We start from the raw sequence: 26,143 nt of genomic DNA on the forward strand, positions 1-26,143 counted from the left end.
TCATTTTTTTATCGAAAGTCACACCAAGATCCTTAATAACTTCCAAAGTCTCTAAAAAATGTTCTTTTACATGGTATTTGTATGTAACATTGCTCGATTTTCGAGTAAATTTTACTTGGTAACCACCATTGCATAAGTCTTTCTAAGTCCTTCTGAAGAAGCCTACAATCAATCAGGGAATCTATAGTCTTTGCGAATTTTAAGTCATCAGCATATATGTACACGGAGGATGTCAAAAAACAATTGAATATATCGTTTATAAAAATATTAAACAATATGGGACCTAAATGTGAGCCCTGAGGGACGCCAGATGTAATTTGACACACATTAGATTGAAAACCATTAACAACGACGAAGAACGAGCGAGATTGTAAATATGATTTCAACCAAGGAAGGAGAGAGCCAGTAAATCCATATGCTCGTAATTTACATAAGAGAATATCATGTGGGACAGTATCAAACGCCTTAGTGAAATCGGTATATATTACATCTACTTCCTTACTTTTATCTATTGCATTGATTATAGATTCAGTAAAACATACCAGATTCGTGCATGTAGATCTAGAACAAGAAAATCCATGTTGATCGGAGGAGAGTTAATTGTTCATATGGTTCTGAATCAAAGGATAAACAGCGCATTTAAAAACCTTAGCCAATGTGGACAAAATTGAGATGGGTCTGTAGTTACAGATCTGATTAGTACTACCTGATTTATGTGCAGGTACTACCATAGCTGATTTCCATTTATTCGGAAAAGTGCCAAATACCAGTGATTTATTAAAAACAGAACATAATGGTACAGCTAGAGCTGAAGCACAAGATGCGATAAAATGTGGAGATATTCCATCTGGACCTGCACCCTTATTGGGATCAATACCTTTTAAAAGTTTTAGTACTTCTTCACAAGTTATAGTAGGAACTGTAACAGAAATACTGTTATCACTGAAGTGTTTTATATATGTGGAAGATTCAACTACAGAGGTACCAGTTTGCTTGTTAGAGTTAAGTGCAAGAGAAAATTGTTTTGCAAATAAGTTGCAAATCGAGATGCCTTCGGACGTTTCTGTAACTCCGTCAGTCATATTAGCCGGGTACAAGCTCAAACCACCCCTTTTTTGTTTTGTAAATGACCAAAATAACTTACTATTTCTAACAATACCTTGTTCGATATTATTAGTATAGAGATTGTAATTCACTCTTGCAAGATGACTAACGCGATCACTGACAATTTTCAAAGCTATTGCATCCATAGGATTCTTATATAGTTTATAGCGCCACCTATTAGTATATTTTTCTTTAAGAGACTTGATGAGACTACGACTAAACCAGAGGGAAACTTATTTTTTTTTATGTTTAAGTGTAAATGGCACAAATTTACGAATAGTCTCTTGTAAAATATTATAAAAATACGACAACATAGTGTTTACAACCTTAGCTTCCTTAAATATATCATCCCATTGCTGGTTTTGCAAGTATTTGTTAATAGATTCGTAATCAGCTCTGTGAAAGTTTGGTTTTAGAATATTTTGCATATAGTCAAGGTTACTTTCTATTATCAGCAATAGTACAATTTCCAACGGGGGATGGTAAGGATCAACACTACTTAATTGATTAAATGACTTGGAAACTTCACAATCAATATTTGTTAACACTAAGTCTAAGATTTTACCCGTTTCATTGACAACATCATTGGCTTGTTTAAGCTTATATAAATAAGTAAAGTCAACCAAATGCTGACCCAAACTCGGAACAATATAGCAAACTTTATCTTCTCTGATTAATGACCAATTTACACAACTCAAATTGAAGGCACCCACTATGACTAAATTGGGGTTATTTTCACAAACAGAATTCCATTTATCTAAACAGTGATCCAGTATATTGTGATTAATTGGTGGTGGTAAGTATACGGCACACAGAGTCAGTCGGTTTTGAGATTTAGATTCAGGAAAATTGAGAGAAACCCAGATATTGCTTTCCCAACAATGCATGCTTTTCGACCTATATTTATTTTTTACAGCTATTAAAACACCTTCACCCTCTTTTCTATTATAAAAATTACCGCTTTCTCGATCTCTTCTGTATATTGTGTACCTATCGTCAAATAGTTCATGTGTTAAAATACTGTCATTGAGCCATGTTTCAACCAATATTACAATATCGGAGTATAGAAGTGTGCAGTGTGTATAGTGTGTGTGTTTTTGTGCGCAAGCCTCGGACATTCTGATAGTAAATTTTTTAATTATAGAATTTTACTGAAATAAAAGCTAGTGATACATGGCTTATAAAAATACAGAAAAAAAAATTAAATAACAATAGAAACACTTAAACAATTTTGTCGAAAAAGCTAGTATCTTTTATCCGTATATAAGAGGACTCATCATTGTTGCATACATAAATACGCCTATTCTGACCCATGTAAATCTGTATTGCATCTGCTTAGCTTTTAATCTGGTAGCAGCATGTAGAGATTTATTAGCAGGGGATAGATCTTCTGCAGCGTATATCATAGATTGCACACCGGGGATTCCAATAAGGCTACTATTTAATTTATTGTTAGGGTTCGTTTTATTGAATTTTATAATGCCTGCTAACATTTCATCACGTAGTCTAGAATTAGTTAATTCTACAATAATTGACCTCGGGCGATTTGTATCACGTTGTATCTTTGCAACCCTTGTGCAGTTTACAATATGTATTTCATTAATGTCACATTTTAAAACCCTTATATTATTTTATTCTCTATTTCAATTACAATGTTTATTAAGTTTTCGTGTTTCTTGTCAGAAACACATTGTAATTCTAAATTTTTAGCTCGGGAATGTTGCTCCAAATGGTTCAATCTAATATTTAGATCAAAAACTGTTGTTTTTAGGTTTATGTTTTATAACTTCTATATACATGCGCAGGAAAAAATACTTAATAACGCTTACATATGTGGTAAAAGTACCAAGTAAAACAGAAATGACTTTACAAACGATACCAAAGTTTTGAATAGAGATTTTTTTCATTAAGTATATTATTAGAATCTAGTAAGTAAAATTTGAATATAAAAAGTTGCACGTTCTGTCTTGCGTCTGGTCTTCTTAGACCTGTGCGATTTGAACACGTTTATCACAGCACTCGTACTTAAAAAGGCATAGTCACAACAGTATGGAAGTCAGCCATTGTCCATCCGATCTCTCTCTAAAAGGTGACAGCTCGAAACCAACTAACTAAATGCTTATTTACTTGCTAGCCAAAATCTAGGAGACTATTATAAAACACAAGCTCCTGGTATGCCTATGCTTTTAGTACGACTTGGTTGAACGGCTGGCGATATTTTGTATACCTAACACATGGTAGGGTAACGGCTATTGAAAGCGAGGGTGAATAGGTACACCAACTTCCCTACTGGGCGTAGCATTTAGGTAGTAGTCGACGGTTCTTGTTCAATCCTTAAGCTCGTCAAAGCTAGCTTAACTCGGAAAACTATTTCTTCTACATATCAATGTTGGCTGATGGTTCCATACAATACGCATTATAATGACAATAATAACATGTTCTCATAATTATTAATCAGTTATTTATTAAAAAACTTGAATTTGAAAACCAGGAGAACTAAATGTGGTACCTCTTAAATATGGTGCCGTAGTTAGCTTAACACAAGTATATGTCTTTTTTTATGGAATAGGAGGACAAAAGAGCGTACGGGTCACCTGTTGTTAAGTGATCACCGCCGCCCACAATCTCTTGCAACACCAGAGGAATCGCAGGAGCGTTGCCGGCCTTTAAGGAAGGTGTACGCGCTTTTTTTGAAGGTACCCATGTCGTATCGTCCCTGAACCACCACACAAGGAAGCTCATTCCACAGCTTTGTAGTACGTGAAAGAAAGCTCCTTGAAAACCGCACTGTGGAGGACCGCCACACATCCAGATGGTGAGGATGATATCCTAACTTGTGGCGTATCGTGCGAAGGTGGAATTCGGCGGCAGGAATCAGGTTAAACAGCTCTTCGGGACACTCCTCGTGATAAATGCGGAGAACACACAATGAAGCGACGTCTCTACGCAACGCCAAGTGATCCAGCCGTTCACAGAGCACTAGGTCCCCGACAATTCGAGCTGCTTTGCATTGCACGCGGTCAAATGGATCGAGCTGATACTGGGGTGCGCCAGACCAGAGATGACAGCAATACTCCATGTGTGGCCGGACCTGCGCTTCGTAGAGCGCTAGAATGTGGGCCGGCTTGAAGTATTGCCGTGCTCTATTTATGACGCCCAGTTTCTTTGAAGCCAGTTTGGCTTTGCCCTCCAGATGGCCACGGAATTGGCAATTGCTCGAGATTTCGAGACCCAGTATTCCGATACTAGGCGAGGCTTTGAGGGAAGTGTTGTCGAAGAGCGGTGATACGACAAATGGGGTTTTTTTAGTGGTAAACGCGCAAACTTGAGTCTTCTGGGGGTTAAATTGGACAAGGTTCAATTTTCCCCATTCCGCGACCTTCTCAAGAGAGGACTCGATAGAAGAGACAAGTTTCTCCCGGCACTGGTCGACGATTTCCCGAGAGAGACCTGCATGGCTCGTGTATATGGCATCACCAGTGCTGTCGTCTGCATAGCAATGAATGTTGGAGGTGTCCAACATATCATTGATATGCAGAAGAAACAGCGTGGGAGACAGCACACAGCCTTGGGGCACTCCAGAATTCACGGGCTTCGGGTTCGAGCAATATCCGTCGACAATGACCTGTATGCTACACCCAGTGAGGAAGCTGGAGGTCCTCTTGCACAAGCTCTCGGGAAGCCCTAATGATGGAAGTTTGGAGAGGAGCGCCTTGTGCAATACACGATCAAAGGCCTTCGCTATATCCAGGCTAACTGCCAGGCCTTCCCCCTTGCTTTCAATAGCCACAGCCCATCTATGTGTAAGGTATACCAGAAGATCACCTGCCGACCGACCATGGCGAAACCCGTATTGTCGGTCGTTGATCAACTGGTGACCCTCTTGGTATACCAAGAGCTGACGGCTAATTATGCTCTCCATGATTTTGGAGAGCAGGGAGGTAATAGCAATAGGCCTGTAGTTTGTCGGATCCGAACTGTCTCCTTTTTTTTGGATCGGATGGACAAGGGCAGACTTCTGTGAGTCAGGGACTACGCCTTTAGAATTAGAGTGCCGGAATAAACGCGTTAGCACCGGCGTCAACTCAGGGGCACACGTTCTAAGCACGATTGGAGAAATGCCATCCGGCCCGCTCGACTTCCTGACGTCCAACGAAAACAGAGCTCGCCTAACACTTGTCTGTCTGAACTGTACTTCAAGCATAGAGCTCTGACACCGCGGGATGGTCGGCGGTGTTTTTCCGTTGTCGTAAAGAGTCGAGTTGGTGGCGAAAAGAGCGCACAGGAGCTCGGCTTTCTCTTTTGCCGTATGGGCCAGGGTGTCATTCCTCATGTTCAACGGTGGCATGGACGGCTGGCTGAAGTTATCAAGAGCAGCTTTCGACAACGACCAGAACTTGCGTGTTCCGGTCAGGTAGCTGGAAAGCTGCTCGCCGATTTTGACGACGTGTTTTGACTTTGCACGGGCGAATTGCCGCTTAAAAAATCTGGAGGCACGGTTGTAATTCCTCTTACATTTAAATTGGACAAGGTTAAATTTACCCCATTCCGCGACCTTCCCAAGAGAGGACTCGATAGAAGACACATGTTTCTCCCGGCTCTGGTCGACGATTTCCCGAGAGAGACCTGCATGGCCCATGTATACGGCATCACCAGTGCTGTCTCGCCTAACTGAGCACAGCAGGCTTTTTACAAACCTTCTCTTCCAAGTGACAACGAAACTGAACGCCACTCGAACGACGGCCAGTATGACAATACCGGCTGTAGAAATAAGGAAACTATTCTGAAATCGAGGAGATACGGATCTGCATGTAATAAGTGTGTGTAAAGTAAGTGAGTAAGTGAAAACATACTAATCTGACTGATAAATCATTGGTACCTACAGTACATCACGAACGGAAAATCGATTTATTTTGTTATAAGTACAAAATTTTCTCATTCTTTAAGACCATTATATTTTTCTTTTTCTCCATTTTTATCCATAAAGCTAAATTCAGTTGTAATTAAAATAGTAATACGTACGGAAATACATGCAAACGAACTCGAACTTTTATTTTCATACTTATACTTGACTTAAACAAGAGTCTCTATGAGAATAACATCAGAATGATCATTGTATGGGAAGATATGTCAACGTTTAGTTTGTTCGGAGGAACAACGTTTCCCGCGTTTATTTGGAAGGCTGCCTGAGATTCGGAAAACTTCACAATAAGCCAATGCTTATTTCAGTACAACTACTGACAGTGTTGTCAGCGATATTCCTTGATGAAAAATCAATACAGAGATAAAGCTTCTTAAGAGAAATTTACATACATCAGTAACAACATCCTATTTACCAATTAATAGAGAGTTACCTCGTTAGGTGTCAATCATAATTGCAGCAACAGTTCGTTATAAAAACATGATTAGATAACAAAACTAAACTATAAACAAAATTTCGTGACCGTGCTACTAACTATCACTAATCACGTTTATTTGTAAGGCCGAAAGAATTTAAGTTAACTCAAAACTCAGGCTGAGTTTAACATCTAGAATAACAATGTAAGTTATACTTATAATATACATCGTAGTGCTACAATTGAGAGTATAATTAATGAACACAGAGGTAGAGCTAGTTAGCCGTTATCGTAAAAAACACGCCCAAAAATTAAAATAAACAACTGAAATGATATGTCACAAATTACACCATAATAATCTTTGACATCTGTATCTACACATTGCTGCATTTAATCCAGTTGTTAAAAATACTATTGGTCAATAAGCAGCAATGTAAAACATTTACTCAGTGTAGGTTGCGTATGTTGAACTTAGAACCCGATTCAGACAGGACAGTGACAGTTGACAGTGTTGAATAAGAAAATTAATCGAAAAGTGTGGTTATCAGACTGCGCATGATATAGCATTGAATTGATCTTATCAGAAAGAGCATTATATAGCCAAGCTTAATAATTTCAAGAAGGTTTGTTGTATAACGTAACTGATGCTGGACAGTTCCATGATAGAACTAGTTCCATTTTAAAAGGAAATTGAAAATAATGAAACTAATATTGAGTTTTTCATCACATCAGTACCACATAACTACTTAAAGCACTTTAGGCACTTCTGAAACTAAAGGTAAAAACACTTAGGTTTTATAATAATTTTATTAAATAAAATCACCAAAAATTAATTTTGTCTTACTTTAATTGACTATCCTGTAACATTCCCTTTTTTCGGTATTTCAAGAGTTATTCATGATGGAACTTAGCACTTTCACCACAAATAGCAATAATGTGGTATTTTCGAGATAACTTCCTGACCTAACTTGTCTCCTCCACCAGTGTTACCGAGTCACTTCTTTTGGAAAATGTTAAGGAATGTAAACAAAATTTCAAATTCAGTGTTGTTAGCCCAGCAGAAATAATTAAAACTTTCAGATCCTTAGAAATGAAAAAACCTGCTGATATATGGGGCATATCTGTAAAAATAATAAGTTCTGTTATTGACGTCATAGCACCATATCTAGCACTAGTTTTTAATAGCTGTATTGAACATGGCGTGTTTCCTGACCTTCTGAAGTATAGTAAAATTACACCAATATTTAAATTGGGACTCAATTCTGACCCGAATAACTATCGCCCTGTTTCGGTGTTGCCGACCCTTAGTAAAATTTTTGAAAAAATTATTTTAAGCCAAATGCTTACTCACTTTAACACTTATAAGTTACTTCATATAAAACAATTTGGCTTTACTAGGGGACGCTCGACTACGGATGCAGGTGTTGAACTCATCAGGAATATTTTTGAGGCCTGGGAGGAATCACAGAATGCACTTGGTATCTTCTGTGATTTATCTAAGGCTTTTGATTGTGTTCAACATTCAACGCTGGTCAGGAAGCTATGCCACTATGGTATAAGAGGATCTACACTCGATCTTATGATCTCATAATTAAATAATAGGATTCACAGAGTCGAGGTGAATGGCAGGAGATCTCCTGGGACTCCTCTCCGTATGGGGGTACCACAAGGGTCTATTCTTGGACCCATCCTCTTCCTAATTTATATAAATGATCTACCTAACCTTGTAGAAAAAAAAAACACAAGGTGGTATTGTTTGCAGATGACACTTCACTTATATTCATAGTGAAACGAAGCCAAGTTTTGTATGACGAAGACGAACAATGCTCTATCTGACATCGTGTACTGGTTTAGCGCCAATAACTTATTGTTAAATAATCATAAAACCAAATATATTAAATTCACCGCGCCAAATGTCAAAAATGTAGATGCGAATATTTTATTAAATGGAGAGGTGGTAAAACCAATGGAATCTGCTATATTTCTTGGCATTACTCTTGATTCCAAATTGCAGTGGGGCCCCCATATTGAAGGATTGGCGAATAGGCTTAGTTCTGCAGCATATGCGGTTAAGAAAATTAGACGGTTAACTGACATAGATACGGCGAGATTTATTTTACTTTAGTTATTTTCATAGTATTATGTCCTATGGTATATTGTTATGGGGCAGTGCGGCCGATATTAATACTATATTTGTGCTGCAGAAGAGGGTTATTCGCGCGATTTATAACCTAGGTCCTAAAGAATCATTAAGAGAAAAATTTAAAGAAATAAACATTTTGACTGTTGCTTCTCAATACATTTTTGATAATGTTTTGTATGCCCATAAGCACATTGAGGAATTTTCTAGAAACTGTGACATTCATTATGTTAACACGAGGAACAAACATAAACCTGTTGTGCCTACTACTCGGTTTGGTCGAGTTAGTAAGTCTTTTGTTGGGCAATGTATATGCTTCTACAATATGATCCCAGAAAATGTACAAAACAAATGTGTTACAAAATTTAAAAGAATTGTTAAAAAACGTTTGTGTGGGAAAGGTTATTATAGCATGAACGATTTTCTTAATGACACCACGGACTGGGAATAAAGCGAACACCCTCAGGCTTTTTAATTATAAATGTTTATTGTACGATATTACATTGTAATCCATATTTTATATTAAAAAAAAAAGCCCGCTGAGTTTCTTGCGCCCATTCTTTTCAGGTCTGAGGCAGTCTCTTTTGAACGGGTGGTAGATTTTGACGTTCAATAAGTGATTTTAAATCCTATTTTGAATAAAAATATTTGAATTTGCATTTGAATTTGAATAACAAGTCATGATATTCCAGTAATAGGCACCTATAGAACATGTTTTTCATTTAATTGCTTCTTCTCTAGCTTTTCTATACCTCGCCTGTGTGGAAAGGCCACATTATAAATGTATTATCTCAAGTTCGAATAAGCTATCCTTTGTAAGGATGAACTAAGAAAGAATTTGTAATGCTTTGTCATGAAAAGGGATATTATCATTAATCGACCCTTTCGACATTCGAATTTCTTTTTTGGAACTTTTATTGTATATTGACAATTTGGTAGGACAGTTAAATAACTATAGTTTAATAATATCGTTTTTAATGTCATTTCAAAACCACACCTTCAAATCGGATGCAATCTCTTAGAACTTAACGTGAGTATACAATGTGAATTAGAATAGCTTTCTCTCAGCTTTTTTCCTTTTTGTCACCAATGTTTATTTTTTTTATTTATTTAACCAATACAATCTTTACAGGTTGACCTATTGCGATAGAGGCTTGACTTAAATTTAAGTATTTAAATTAACATAAACATAAAAATGTAAGAGTTACTACAAACAATATATACCTACTTTACTAGATAATTACTATTACTAGAACATTCACAAACTACGCCAATTTCAAACTTTTTCAGTGAGCAAGCAAACATGCTAATCCTATGTGAAACATCGTTTGAATTTCGTAATGAAACTGTAAAAGTCGTGTCTCGCATAAGATTGGTTCTCGTCGCGAAATTACGAGGAGCTGCTGTCGCCTTCGCCTTGTAGCGCGTCCGTCCGGTACCCACAGACCTATTTGATCCAATAGGGCTGGATGACTCACCAATCACGCAAAATTTTCCATAAATATAAAACCAGGAGCACGTCCCTCCTAGTTCAAGTTCATCATACCCAACCATGCGTAGAACAAACGTATTTAAAGTAACGTTTTCTCTTGTCAAATCCAAGGTTTCTGCAAGATTTCTCACAAATATTACGATGTGTTCACGGAAGTTACAATCCAAGAATACCAAGATCTTTGGTCTTGTTGACACGCTGCAAAGGCTGTTCGATTAGATGGTATGTGTAATGCTGTGGATACCGAGACCGACTTAATGATGTCACCGAGCAATTGTCAATGTTAAAATATAATTTATTATCCTGACTCCATTTTGATATTCTTTTAATATTATCCGGTAATTTGATGATCCAATTCTTCTTTTATTTACAGCAAAAGCTTATGGTCATCAGCAAATAACAAATATTTTGATTCACGGATGACTCCTGGCAGATAATCATAATGATAAATTGGAGGCGTCCTAAATTGCTTCCCTGACTTACACGTGATCTAGTATAGTATTCCTCAGAATGGATCCCACCACAGTCAACATACTGTCGCCGGTCCCTTAAGTAGCTGGCGAAGAACGACACTGTGTGTGACATCGATATCAACCGTATCGAATGCTTTTTGGAAATCAAATATTGCTACAACCACCTGTCTTCCAGCATGCACCGCTGGGACTATCTGTGTCATTAAATGGAGCAAATTTCCCGCTGCACATCTTCCTGGACGGAACCCATGTTGTGCATCGGATAACTGAGATGCTTCTTACTTAGACTGTGATGTATAACAGTCCCAAATACATTTTGATAGAGTGCTCAAAACTGCAACAGGCCTATCTTTACTGGGTTCTGAACCATTGGGACCCTGAGGGACTGGAATAACCCTTGTGGGCTTCTACTGATTGGGAAAGGTTGCATTTGAATTACACATATTGAATATGTAAAGCAAGGGCTTGTTATACTTCTATGAGAAAAAGTGACGATACTAGCATGAAGCACCTTATGATAAGTAATAAGCCCTGCCCATTACAATGGAGTAGCTCAGGATTCTTGATTGAACACCAAAACTCTGAGCAGCATCGCCCTTTTAGACATAAGATGTTTATTAGCCCATTAATGTCACTAGCTACGGCACCCATCAAACCGAAATACAATCATTCTTGCACTTTTCTGGTTGACGGCGGAGAAGGGCGTTTCAACCCACATTTCCTTTGCAACAAATACAGAATCTCAGGAGCATTGTCGGCTTTTAAGAAGAATACGAGCTTATTTGAAGGTACCCATGCTCTATTGTTCTGGAAAAACCTCAAAAGAAAGTAATTTCAACAAATTACTCTAAAACCGCACTGTGGAGGAACGCCATACATCCAAATGGTGAGGACTACATCTTGAATCTATTTGGGATATTATTGGCATATGGACAATCTGCTCATCAATACTACGTGTTCTTTGGCAAACGAGTGTCAGTATGTAACAAACCTCTATGTGTCACTTTTTTTCATACCTTTTAAATGTAAATGTATATGAATGAAGTCCTTCACCGGTATCTACATATATACAATTAATAAGTAATAACTCATACCTATCGTGGTTATAACTGTAAGAGAGTAGAGGAATGCAGAAGAGAAACTCCACTGTCTAGAAGATCGACCTCCGTCCCACCCGTGACGTACGGCGAACACAATTTTCTTCTGATACCGCAGTAGTTCTACACCTATTCTGAAATAAGATTACTTATACTAGAGTGTCATTTGTAATTGAAAATTGAAGTTGTAATTAAATCTGTTGGAACACAATTAAAATATGATAAGAAAGGCAGCCATCACATCCAATGACTAAAGACTTAACTTATTAGCGTAATAGAAATAGCTCAGAATGTTGTATTGTCAAAGTTCCTGAGTAATCCTGTAAAATAAATGAATACGCTCTCTCACCAACAGACACTAAATAAGCACCTTTTCAAATTCGGCATATCGAACAAACCTTAGTACAGAGGATGACTGGCTGAGAATGAAGCGGTCAATCTCGGAATCCTGGAAAGTGCAGGAGTGGCCAACAAAAGAGGTAAAAAGTTTAGTAAATAGAAGTTCTCTCTGAGAAGTCTGCACACATGCCAAGAGTGTTCCAGACTTCTAGAAGGAGCTGGGCTAGTCGGAGTAACAGGCCTGTTGGCATGCAAACTAGATCTAACTAATTGGTCTAATTGAGGACACAGGAGTCCCTATCCCTAATTTGCAAAATAAAACAATTTCGAAAGGAACTCCCGCCACATGTTATTTTTTTTTTTGTTACGCCACTTACATTGTATAGATTGAGCAAAAATTAATAAAAGAGTCGAGCCAAACATTTTGGACTGCCGACTGAGAATTCGTGACACTTCTAATAAGAAACTTTGATGAAAAATAGACAAATATTTTATTAAATTGGAGGTATAAAGAGGAAAGTTTCGTACAAATTCCAATCCAAATTAGTTGCATTATTTATATTTATTATGATGTATCTCTTTATATCTAACTAAGGAACTCTTCTACATCCTGCAACTACACCAATCAAAACACTACTCATTACATCGGCAATTTATTCGTTTTACCCGATTTTGCACCTCATTGCTGCACAAACCCCTCATCATCCAAAGTGTTGCAACACTTTGATAATGAGGGGTACGCTGACGTAGCAATGTACCTAATCTATTTAAAGGCAACGTTTGTCCCTCGAGGACTTATGTTATATTTCCATTACCTTCTTATTTAGATTTTTATGGGTAAGATCTATAAAGAAAATCGATTAAAGTCCACATAAATGTTATAATAACAATTCAAGAAGATTCCAAGAATCAATTTCTTATTTTTAAGAGATTTCAACTCTCGGGGTGTGGTTCATGTTTCATCTACAGGATCTCATTTACAGTTGATAACCTGCTCAACCCCAATAATTGCATATTAGGAAATTGACTTGAGATGTTGCTCCTTCAAATTTTGCGTGCAACGCATAGCAGCTCGTATTGTCGGGAAGTGTGTATGTGTGTGAACGGCTGGATCACTTAGCGTTCCGTAGAGACGTCGCATCATTGTGTGTCTTCTAGCGTATTTATCACGGGAAGTGTTCCGAAGAGCTGTTCCGAGAGCAAAATTCCACCTTCGCACTACAGGCCACAAATTAGGATATCATCCCCACCATGTGGACGTGTAGCGGTCCTCCACAGTGCGGTTTTCAAGTAGCTTTTTCCACCTACTACAAAGCTGTGGAATGAGCTTCCTTCAAAGTCAAAAGTCAAAGTCAAAGTTTATATTTGCATAAGCATGTTAGATTGATGTTACATAAATATTATAAAGTACATGTTTGCCACATTTATGACGTGCAAATTTTATAAAATACTTTTCTAAATTATTAGTAACAATAATATCAATTTAACTTATGCGGTGTTTCCGGTACGATGCGGCATGGGTACTATCAAAAAAAGCGCGTACCTTAAAGCTGGCAACGCTCTTGTGATTCCTTTGGTGTTGCAAGAGAATATGGGCGGCGGTGATGGTAAGGTGTCTCGTATGATCGTTGGACCTCCTTTTCAATAAAAAAAATCTAAACAATTCGTTATTTTTCAGAGATGATGTCTCTGTGAATAAATATACAAATTTATTTGTACCAAAATTTATGAACGAGTTGAACAAACCAAGATTTACGGATGATCGGGCATGCGAACGGTTAGCTTGGTTGGAAGAGCGTTGGGACGTAACGTGAGAGGTGCGGTTTCCAATACCGCATCGTCTATCAATTTTCATACAAATTAAATTTGTTTAATTCGAAAAAAGTAAAAAAAAAACACATAGTTTTATTACAGAGATCTGATGCCTGCCTTCCATCTTCATCACACTTATATTGTACTGGTTTTATAAAATTTGGTTATATAAAGTCGTTTAGATACCTTTTTACCCGTGATATATTTTATGATAAAAACCTCAGGTGCTTTCTTTCTGTATATAATGGATCGATTATTGAAAATTATAAAAGGAAAGGAGTTCCGCTTAATTACTTATAAATTAGAAGCCATCAACAAGCTTTTAAATATAGTCAGTTCAGTAAATCAGTCTCTAATACTATTCACACAGTGAAATTGTGTTTAAACACTTAAAATCAATATCAAACAGTATGCAGCAAGATAGAAAAGTTATGAATGAATAAATAATGTTACCATCGCTGTTAAATTAATTAGAAGAAGAGATAAGCTTACGAATGATTAAAAAAATAACTAAATGAGCCAGAAAGATGATTTTCATCAGAATTCAAATGACTTACTTCTCTTTAAGAGCTGTTTCGTTAAACAAATTGAGTGTTAACGTGACATTTTGCCACAAATATTGTGCAGTGTTGTCTCTTTCCCGCGTCATGTTGTTGACTCTGTCAATCTCACTTGATCCCTCTATAGCTTGAAACATAACTGCACCTATAATTAAATTTCAAAAGCTGCTAATATTCCTGTCTCCTAATTTGCCTTAATCTACACTCTTCGGAAAGAAGATCGCAGTTTAGGAAAGATAATAATATATCTAATATATAAAATTCTCGTGTCGCGGTTCTCACGAAATTTTGTGTGCATATTGGGTATGTCTGAGAACTGGACAACATATGATATATATATATATATATGACATAATTTTTTGTTTTTATTTTTTTATGATACAACATAAAAAAATACATACAACTCTATATGTTTGTTTGTTATCTATGTTATCTATGTTTGTATCGCAATTTTTATATTATTCTGTTCCGACCACAAATCCGCTATAGGGTTCGAAGATAGTAATGGATCAATACTTACAATAATTATTGTAGTACGATAAATTTGGTAGGTCTGAGAATCGGTTGCATGTAATTTGTACACCCCAAACATTTTTTTATTACTTTATATGGCAATGGCTAGTAATATATAATAATATGTACTTATATAGTCCGCTACTTTCGTTAACCAAACGTTGTCAAAACTAACAACTTTTGGAAGTTTTTCGAGAAGTGTAGAGTTTGGCTAGAGCAGGTTAATATAACTCTATTTCTTAATTATTATACTGATTTATTGTTTTTTTAATATAGATTTACAATAGATAGTTGACTGACTGATTGATATCTAATATAATCTATCAATATTTCGTCAGTTACGTTGCTAGTAATGGTGAATATTATTGCGCTATATGGCAAGGAGTTGGAACTATCAAGAGTGTCTGGCTAGTGAGGAATCATCATCTACTTATTACCTAAGTATTATATATAAAAATCAGCTTTTATACTATGAAGTAAGTAAAATTATAATTTCATGAATATTGAGGATGTCTGGCAAGGGGTTGCAATGAAATTAAGTGTCTGGCAATGAATAACGTGATTTTTAATAACATTCTGAAGGTAATACCGAAAAAACGTATTTTATTATTTGATGTTTTTAGATCGGTATTTTCACACCTTTAGTACCGTTTACCTGCCAAAGCCACTGCAACCCAAACTTCATAATGGTCTATCGTTCTTACCTGTGTTGTGACGCATGCGCTGACAAACTTTCAACGTCTAGGCCTTCGTCACATATTTTTGATAGAAGTTTCTCAAATAGTTTTTAGTAAGTGGTATAATCAGTGAGATTGGAGTGATAAATTCCGACTATTAATATCTTTTCTATAACAAGATGCACCGCACAGACGTCAAATAATTGCTCCTGCGATAGATCACAATAGTCTGGTTTATTTATTACCTTAATACCGGCGCGGACGTATATGCAACTTCCACCACGGACGATCGTTGGTCTGCAATAACTGGATATCAGGTCAAAATTGTTAAGTGTAACAGATGCTAGTTCGGAGCTTCTAAGCCAGTGCTCTGTCATAATTATTACATGGCAGGACAAATTTTTTGTTAGAAGTACTTCTTCGTTTTTGCGGTAAGTCCTCTGATGTTCTGGTGGCAGATGGAGAGTTGCACGTTATTGTGAGTGCACTGCGGGGACAGCGGCGGGGGCGGACGGTTGCCTCGGGTCTGCTGCTACCGCCGGGGCCGCGAGTGCTGTAGTCGCCGCCTGTGCCCTTGGGTGTGCGTGGCGGCGCCTGGGTGGTCACCGCGCCGAAACATTGTATTTCTACTCATAATTGATGTCTGAGGCATAATTGCCAATACTCGCGTCAGCAATGCTTGCAATCTTGCTCAATAAATATACAGGGCTTATCTCGTTGGGCAGTTTTCCCACGTTGCTCGCCCTTTTCGCTTCCCACGTGTGATTAAAGTGCTTGGGGAAGGCTTTCATCTTTATCCACCGTATTTATTTATGTTTAGTTAAGTATATTTAAAACGGCTCATTTTATCAATTTGGATTCAAATAAAACGATTCTTACAAAATCCTATTACTCTAATTTGTGAAGTTTAAATATATAATCAACGATGTATCGCTAGAACGGTGTGCTGGCGCCCCAGTTACAAGAAACATGACCGCCTCGCCCCCGGAGAGACTGTCAGTAGTCACTTGCGTGGACAATGATAACCACTCTAGTTCAACGTGCCGTCATTTATATTATATAAATGTCAACAAAATACACACGTATAGTTCTGCTGTAATACTCTCACCCAAACAAAAAGCCCGCATTATAGATTGATAAATGAACTAAAGCCTAATTAAATTACCCCAGCGCGGCGGCGGCGTCATACTAAGATTGAATGAAAAGCCAATCTAATGAAATATTCACAATAGATTTTGCAGGCGCGAACCAAAGGTCTTTATAATCATGTCGTGACACCTCGCTTCAATGGATATTGAGAAAGGCCGATTTATTGTTATTAATGGAGGCTAGAAGTGGAATATTAATTGTATTCATCGTGAGGCCGTTGACTACAATGGACTTTTAATTTATGATGTTATATTTTAGTTTTATGTTTGTTATTGATTGTATAAAGCAATCACCGCAACAGTTTCTACTGACTAAAATTTACTGAGTGTCTCTGGAGCTATATAAAAAAACCTAAAATATTAGTTTTATCTCCAACGAGTTGGTCGATGGAAAATATCATGCAACAGGTGTCATTATTATTTTCGTTATTCTTTAAAATTTGATAGATATTGCTTGGAATGCAACGAAGTTTGATGCATCGAAAGAGGTAAATAAGGGATCACTTAAAGATAATAAACTTGTTTTAAAAGTATAGACATAAAGCTTACATGCTAGTCTATTGTCGTGTTATTTAAAAGTGCTGTGTCCATCATGGAATTTAATGGTGACTGACTGAATTGCTGAAAATGAAAGTCTTTAACATTTGTGGACTTCCGGTCGTAACATACGTGTTTTTGATGCCTTCGAGTCGCCTTGAAGAGTGTTGGGTGCAGAAAACTTAGTAAAAGAAATGTGAAATTGAAAGGAGATTTAAGATACCAGCTCGCAAATCTGGTCATGTATCGAAGATCGATGCTGCCGGATTGATGGCAAGTGGATGACTACACGTCTACATTGCATGAGTTAAACGGTGACCTTGTGCGACTAAAAGAAGTCCAGGCACACTAGCAGGCATAACATCAAGGCCTGATATCACTAGGAACACAACAGGCGTTGACATCGGTAGGCGATCAGGCGTACCGATTGAACTGAATAAAATTTAGCAGAATAGTTTGCTACCTCGAATCTTGGATCATTAAAGATATGGAAAAAATTGGTTTTCATGATCTGTGTATAAAGTGAGTGTCTTTTTAGCTGCATCAGAAGTTTCGATGTTGTTTGTAGATGTGAAAGTGAAATTGTGGAAATTTACTTTGAAAAAAATTATTCGCGAAATTCAGCATTTTGCCCATTTTATGGTCAACATAATCGGCATAGTGAGCAAATATTTCGTGAAGTTATTGATCGTTTTTGCACTAATTTTATTATTCTTGATTCAAAACTATCAACCACATAAAGAAATGTGACTGTGTGAATGTGAGAATGTGAGAAAGGAGCTACTGTACCGGTGAATGGCGAGCGCTCGAGCCGTGCTGACAGATTTTTATTTTCAAAAATTAATCAGCTGAACATCGACTTGACATTTAATTGTACAATATTACTTTGTAAACATATTTATTCGATGAAAAAAAAGCCCGCTGAGTTTGTTGCGCGCATTCTTCTCAGGTCTGACGCATTCATTTTGGAATGGGTGGTTGTTTTTTGACTTTCAATAAGTGTTGTCACATCCTATTTTGAATAAAAATATTTGAATTTGAATATAACAGGTCAACCTGGCACCACAAGCAGCATCCGTTCACGAGTTGACGCATGGACAAGCCATCGTTCCCTTCGCACATATTTGAGGGATGGAGACGACCCGGCACACGACGCCGTGTGCATGACGAACCATGTTACATGATTGATATCATGCGTAGGAATGCACCCATGATAACTCAAAATTACAAAAATAATGCTGACAAAGCAAGCCCACAAATAATTCTATATAATACAATTACAGTGGATTCTATATAAAGAATATACTTAGTCTGGCCAAAACACTGTTACAATTAAAAATAAACAAAATATTACATTTGAATTTGGAATCTGCCATTTTTATATGATTGTTCATTGAGTTTTATCATTTTGGCACCAATACATTGTATAATATTTTGCGATATTAAAATGGAGTGGGGTGAAAAAGAGAACCGAATCGCTGTGTGCTGTGCGTTACGAGTACACAAAGTAGGTATTGAGCCAAATACAATTTTAAAAAGTCTCCATACGCTTGGTATTAGTGAAATGTTTGTGTACCGGGCTACTAATAGGTAGAATAAGACCTCCTTTGTTTGTGACAGAAAAAGATCTGGCCGTTCACGTAGTGCTCGTGTGCGATCCGTTTTCAATAGCACTAGCTATTAGTAATTATAACTATATAGGTATATGCAAGCGTTGTAACTATTTATTTCATTACTTTGGCTACGATTGCAATTATTTCAACTTTATAATGGCTACAGAAGTGGAAAAATCGCTAAATATTTTGGAAAATATTGCACAAACACTTAAGAAGACACAAGTTAACTTGAAAAAATGTCCGAGATCAAGATTAATAAATAATAACTTAATAAATAATAAATTAAAACAAATAATAAATTAATTTAACAACAAAGTAGATTACAACAAATACCAGAATTGAAAGAAGAATATGACAGAGTATTAGAAGAATACTTAGAACTGGAACATATGGAAGAAGTACCAATTGATGAAATAAACAACCGTAGTGCTTACCTTCCATATCATGCTGTGGTGCGAAGGGACAGAGAAACTACCAAACTAAGGGTAGTATTTGATGCGTCATGCAAAGGGGTTAATGGGGTCTCTTTGAATGAGGAACTCCTAACTGGGCCTATATTGCAAGAAGATATGAGAAGCATTTTAATGAGATGGCGCATGCATAAAGTATGCTTCGCAAGCGATATCACGAAGATGTACAGAATGGTGTTTGTCGACAAGAAAGACACAGATTTTCTAAGAATACTTTGGAAAAGAAAGAAAAATATTTCAGAAGAGAAACAAGAAGTTAAAGACTATAGATTAAAAACAGTAACATTTGGTACAGCATCTGCACCGTACCTTTCTATCAAAACTTTAAAAAAGATTGCAGTTGAAGACGGTGGACAGAACCCGGAAACTTCGAGAATCATTTTAGAAGATTTTTATGTGGATGACTTAATTTCGGGCTGTGACACTACTGAACAAGCAATTAATGTTGCTAGACAAATCTCAAACATATTACACACCAAGGGGGATTCGAACTCCAAAAATGGGCTTCCAATGACACAGAATTTTTAAAATCTATCGATGCCGAGAAGGTCGCAACAAAGTTGAACTTAAAACTAAAACTAGATGGCACAATTAAAACCTTAGGACTATCATGGAATTTAGAAGAAGATGAATTTCAGTACCAATTACAATTAGAATACATAACTTCAACCATTACAAAAAGAAAATTACTGTCAGATTTACAAAGATTATATGATCATTTGGGTTGGATAGCACCGGTCATAGTCACAGCAAAAATTTTTGTACAAAGATTGTAGTTGGAAGGAGTAGGATGGGATGAACAAATTAATAAGAAGCTGGAAGAAGAATGGAAATTTTTTAGAAAGGATATAGAATCTGTAAAGGGTATAAAAATAAAGCGTTGGTTAAATACCTTAACTTTTGAAAACCATACAATAACTCTGCATGGGTTCTGCGATGCGTCTGAGAAAGCAAATGCGGCTGTAGTCTACTGCCGTGTGCACTCAAATGATGGAACAGTCAAGGCAAATCTCGTCGCGGCAAGAACAAAGATAGCTCCAGTGAAGACAATATCACTACCACGACTCGAACTGAGTGGAGCAACACTTTTAGCTAAATTACTGCATAAAGTGAAAGAAGCTATGAGAATCTCATCACAGAACGTCTTTGCATGGACTGACTCCACGATTGTCTTAGCTTGGCTCCGAGGAGAACCCAATAGATGGAAGCCATTTGTTGCCAACTGTGTAGTTGAAATACTGGAACTAACAAACAACTCTCAATGGTACCATGTGCAGTCCAATCATAATCCAGCTGAAATAGCTTCAAGAGGTATATCTTTATCAGATTTAAAGAATAATCTATTATGGTGGAATGGGCCTTTCTGGCTTACAAATAAAAACATAGAATATACTAAGCCTAATTATTTATCTACAGACTTGAAAAGGAAGAAAAATATACAGTCTTACGTTTATACAACAGAATATCAAAAAGAAATGATTAAATTTGAAGAATTCGATACACTTAATAATTTACTAAGGGTAATAGTACACTGCAAGAGATTTTTGAACATGAAAAAAGACCCAGAGAAACTAGAACAAAACATGACAGCACAAGAAATACAACAAGCTTTAAATATATGTATTAAGAGAGTACAGGAAAAAGAATTCTCAGAAGAGATAAAAACCTGAAAGAAAATAAATTAGTTAGAAAATCTAGTATTTTGAAGTCACTTAACCCATTCATGGACGACGATCAAATTCTCATGGTGGGCGGCAGACTCAGAAATGCAGATGCTGATGACAACCTGAAACACCCAGTGATATTGGGTAAAAGAAACGACCTTGTGCCCCTTGTTTTAGCTGATGCACACCTAAAAACCCTACATGGTGGAATAAAATTAATGATAACTTACTTGATGAGTAAATACTGGATTGTTGGCTGCAAAGGTCTAGTGAAAGAATACATACATAAATGTCTTACCTGTGCACGGCAGCGAGCCACTCAAATACAAATGATAATGGGTGACTTACCTAAGGCTCGTGTTACAGCATCTCGTCCGTTTTCTCGAAGTGGAGTCGACTTCGCTGGTCCTGTGTATGTATTGAAGTCTAAGGGACGTGGAGCCAAGATTAGCAAAGCTTATATTTGCATATTCATCTGTATGGCAGTGAAGGCTATTCACCTGGAATTGGTTAGCGACTTAACTTCTGAGGCTTTCATCGCAGCCTTTAAACGTTTTGTTGCTAGAAGAGGGAAAAATGCAATGAAATATGGAGCGATAATGGCACCAATTTTGTGGCAGCCAATAAAGAATTGATTTCGATGTGGCAAGATGCCGGATTTCAAATGCCTAGCGATGCAGCCACAGAGCTGGCAAATGATGGCACGCAGTGGCACTTTACTCCTCCTTATATTCCGAATTTTGGAGGGCTCTGGGAAGCAGGAGTAAAGTCAGTAAAACAGCACTCGAGGAAAATATTGACTTCAAATTTGACCTTTGAAGAGTTTGCAACAGTTTTGACACAAATCGAAGCCTGTCTTAACTCAAGACCCTTGACACCAATATCGAAAGATGTGGATTTGATAGATGACATACAAGTGCTAACACCAGGTCATTTCATCATAGGAGAAGCACCTGGCACTATTCCAGACCGAGACTACACAAAGAGTAACATGAATTTACTCTCTAGATGGCAACATACGCAACGTTTAGTTCAATCATTTTGGAAACGTTGGCGAACCGAATATTTATCTCGGCTTAATCAGACGCCTAAGTGGCTGAAAAGCGCACCAGAATTTGCAATTGGTCACATTGTACTATTAAAAGATGAGAATATGCCACCCTGCAAATGGGCACTAGCACGTATATTAGAAAAACATCCTGGACCACACCACAAAACCCGAGTATACACGGTTCGATACAAGGGAAAATCAATCCGAAAATCAATATCAAAATTATGTCCATTACCAATAGTTATAGATTAATATCATTAGATTCAGATTAATCTTTTCTTTTATTTTTTATCTAGAGATTAATTCATTAGATTCAGATTAATCTTTTGTTAGTATTTTTTTATCTAGAGATTAATTTCATTATATTCAAATTAATCGTTGTTATAATTTTGTTTATTAAAATGTACAATTTTTGCATAAATGCATTAAATAATTGTTCTCCTTCATTACAAGTAGATAGTATGTTTGTTAATTTAGAAAAGGCCTTAGCGTCCTTTGTGGTGGGCGGTATGTGCGATCCGTTTTCAATAGCACTAGCTATTAGTAATTATAACTATATAGGTATATGCAAGCGTTGTAACTTGTAATACTTTGTTTTTATATTAGTGTCCAATACAGCGTTGAATCAACTACACGTGTTTTCTTTAAAATCAATCGCCTCAAACAAATCTCGACCTTAACTCCGCAACAGCTCGTACGAAAAATGTGGCCAAAGCAGTAAATGAAATAATTCGGAGAAATTCTGTGCGAAAGCAAAAGATTTTATCTCGGGAGTCGGGAGATGAAGATAGGACCTAGAACCATGTCGCGATTTTTAAAAGATGACTCAGGACTTGCGGCCTATAAGAGACGTACTGGTCAGTTCTTGTTGGTTTATTGTATTTTAATATGCAAAAATTAATCTTCAAGATAATAGGTTGTCAAATGTCAACATACAGTAAGAGTGACATAGGTGTCAAATGTCAACGTACAGTGAGAGGGACAACTATCATTTTTATTTTACCTACCTCACGCCACCGCTATAAAAGTAGCTTACTCAGTTGCTTGCAGTGCATTACTCTGTAGCTTGTTGTACAGAACGGACGTAATACTTCCTAGTGATAGAAGTGATTAAAATCAGTAATTACAGAAATTATTTTCTTTAATTTCATGCCCATATACTTAGTTTTCAATAGGTTATGGGCCCAGTGTACGTATAAAGTAAAAGTATTGTGTTTTTGAACACATTGTGCTACGATGAAAAATTCTAAAATTAAAAGAAACATTTGACGGAGAAAAATACAGTGTTTGGAAATTAAGAATACGTGCGTTGTTGAGTGAACTAGATGTTTTAAGAGTTATTGACCAGGATCCATAAATTCAGTGTAGTGAGTGGAAGAAAAGCGATTGGATTGCAAAAAGTATTATTGTTGAGTATTTGAGCGATTCATACCTTGGTTTTGCAAAAGAAGAAAGTACGGCGAAAGATATATTAAAAAGTTTAGATTCTTTGTATGAAAGGAAAAGTATTGCAACTCAACTGGCTTTACGAAAGAAATTGTTGACATTGAAACTACCATCTGATGTACCTCTCATAAAACATTTTTCTCTTTTCGATGACTTAATAGCTGAGTTACTAGCATGTGGAGCAAAATATGAAGAAACTGACAAAGTTGCTCATTTATTTTTAACACTACCCTCAACTTATAACGGAGTTGTCACAGCGATTGAAACCTTGTCTGAAAACGAGGCTCTTGGACCATGAAGTAAAATTAAAAAAAGAATCTTGTGATACGAGTTCTAAAATATTACAAGTGGAAAGAAAAACAGAAATTTCAAGAAAAAGGAAAATTGAACGTTACCCTGTACCTAATAAAAATAACTACAAAAATATTAAATCTAACAATAAACCGTGTTTTATAAAATGTCATCATTGTGGACGCAAAGGTCATTTGAAAAACGACTGTTATTATTTTAAAACGATGAAGTCTCATAATTATACGGAGAGGACTCGGACAGTTCAGGCTGTTCAAATAAAATAACCATCTACAAGCTGTTCAAGTTTTTCATTTGTAACTGGAAATTATGACGAACAGAAAATGAGTGAAAACAAAATTATATTTTATTAAATTCTGGAGCATCAGACCACATCATAAACAGAGAAGACCTATTTATTAATTATACTGTCTTACGTATCCCGTTTAAAATTTCAATTGCTAAAAACAATGAGTTTATTACAGCTACAAAAAGAGGAACCTCGCAGCTTATTAGTAACATGGGCATTCGTGGAATGCTGGAGGAAGTTCTATTCTGTCCTGATGTTCCATACAATTTATTATCTGTCACAAAGATGCAACGAGCTGGATACACAATTATTTTTAATCAACAAGGAGCCCAAGTATGTAAGGACGGTAAAATCATAATGAGAGGTATGTAAATCAATAATTTAATTTCTGTAGATTTTGAAGCGTGTGTATACGTCAGTCGTCCTGTTTCCCAAGTATTTAACATTGATAAAAATAGTTACGAATTATGGCATCAACGGCTAGGACATATTAGTAAAAACAAATTTTTTGTATATAATAAAATATGATATGGTTGATGACCTACATCTTATTTAGACTATTCTACCAAACAAAAGTTTGTGTGAGGCTTGTATTAATGGGAAGCAGAGTCGGCTGCCGTTTAACCAGGCTAAAGATAAATAATATATTAATGGGCCGTTATTGGTGGTACATTCAGATGTTTGTGGACCTATTACCCCTTCTACGATTGACAATAAGAATTACTTTGTACTTTTTGTTGATCAGTATACCCATTACTGTGTTGCCTATTTAATTACATATAAATCAGACGTGTTCATTTCTTTCAAAGATTTTGTTGCAAAAAGTGAGGCAAAATTTAATCTAAAATTAGTTAATTTATATTGTGACAATGGTGGGGAATTTGTATCTACTGAAATGAAAAGTAACTGTGTTGAGAAAGGAATTTCTTATCATTTAACAGTTCCTAGGACTCCACAATTAAATGGTGTTTCTGAGCGAATGGTAAGAACCATCACTGAAAAAGCCCGTGCTATGTTAAAAGGCGCTAATTTGGAAATTATTAAATATTTTTGGGGTCAAGCTGTATTAACAGCTGTGTATTTAATTAATATAACACCAACTAAGGCTCTGAAATATTCACGAACACGATTTGAAATGTGGCATGATAAAAAACCAAATATTAAATATTTAAAGGTTTTTGGTTCCACTGTTTACGTCCATAATAAAACGTGTAAGACAAAATTTGATAATAAATCATGGAAAGCTATCCTAGTAGGGTACGAACCAAACGGTTACAAAGTTTGGAACCCTGAATGCGAAAAATTCATGATAGTCAGAGATGTTATAGTAGACGAGACTAATTTTCTACAGTCCAGGCCTTCGCTGAAGCCTGAAGAGAATGTTCAAAATTCTCATGACAAAACTGATGTGGATTTTAATCCCAAATCAGTGTCACCAAAGTCTCGCATTCCTGACAATTGTAAATCAGATAATTTGAAATCTGATATGAAACATGAATCACAAAACAAAATTCGCAAATTAAACCATGATGTAGTTCAGTTGGACAACACAACTGATTCGTGTTCAAGTAGCCCTTTATCCACCACTAGTATAGAAAACACAAAAAGCACTACGGAGCTAGAAGGAGTAATAGGATTAACAGCCGTCCTATTGTTTCTTATAAACAAGATGACTGTAATTATTTGTTGTGTGCTCAATCAATTTTTTGTAAACTTCCAACTTCATTAACTGAAATTAAAACTAGAGAAGATAGAGTTCATTGGGAAAGTGCAATCCAAGATGAATTAAATTCTCTTTCACGTAACAATACGTGGACTTTAGTACCACGACCAAAAAATAAAAATATTGTAGATTGTAAATGGATTTTTACAGTCAAGAACGATGAGTTTGGAAAACCTTTAAGATACAAGGCTCGTTTGGTTGCAAGGGGCTTTAGTCAAAAATACCTTGCAGATTACAATGAAACTTTTGCGCCGGTTGCAAGAATAGCTAGCTTTAGATTTATTGTTAGTTTTGCTAATCAATTTAATTTATTATTACATCACATGCATATTAAAACTGCGTTTTTA

At 36.5% G+C, this 26,143-nt stretch overlaps 1 protein-coding gene across 3 annotated transcripts in view; it reads right to left on the reverse strand.

Annotated features, from left to right (window-relative positions):
- LOC126973999 (potassium channel subfamily K member 1) overlaps positions 1-26,143 on the reverse strand; it is a 71,395-nt gene that overhangs the window by 33,692 nt on the left and 11,560 nt on the right. For 2 of the 3 annotated variants that reach the window (XM_050821352.1, XM_050821351.1), the window contains 2 exons: positions 14,351-14,498; positions 11,640-11,776 (listed from right to left, as the gene is read on the reverse strand). In XM_050821352.1, coding sequence (XP_050677309.1) covers positions 11,640-11,776; positions 14,351-14,490 — 277 coding nt within the window. In that variant the 5' untranslated portion in view covers positions 14,491-14,498. Of the gene's footprint in view, positions 1-11,639; positions 11,777-14,350; positions 14,499-21,326; positions 21,387-26,143 lie in introns of all 3 variants that reach the window. The other variant, XM_050821350.1, reaches the window with a different exon arrangement.

Source organism: Leptidea sinapis, chromosome 31 (assembly GCF_905404315.1).
Source record: "Leptidea sinapis chromosome 31, ilLepSina1.1, whole genome shotgun sequence".
Lineage (NCBI taxonomy): Eukaryota > Metazoa > Arthropoda > Insecta > Lepidoptera > Pieridae > Leptidea > Leptidea sinapis.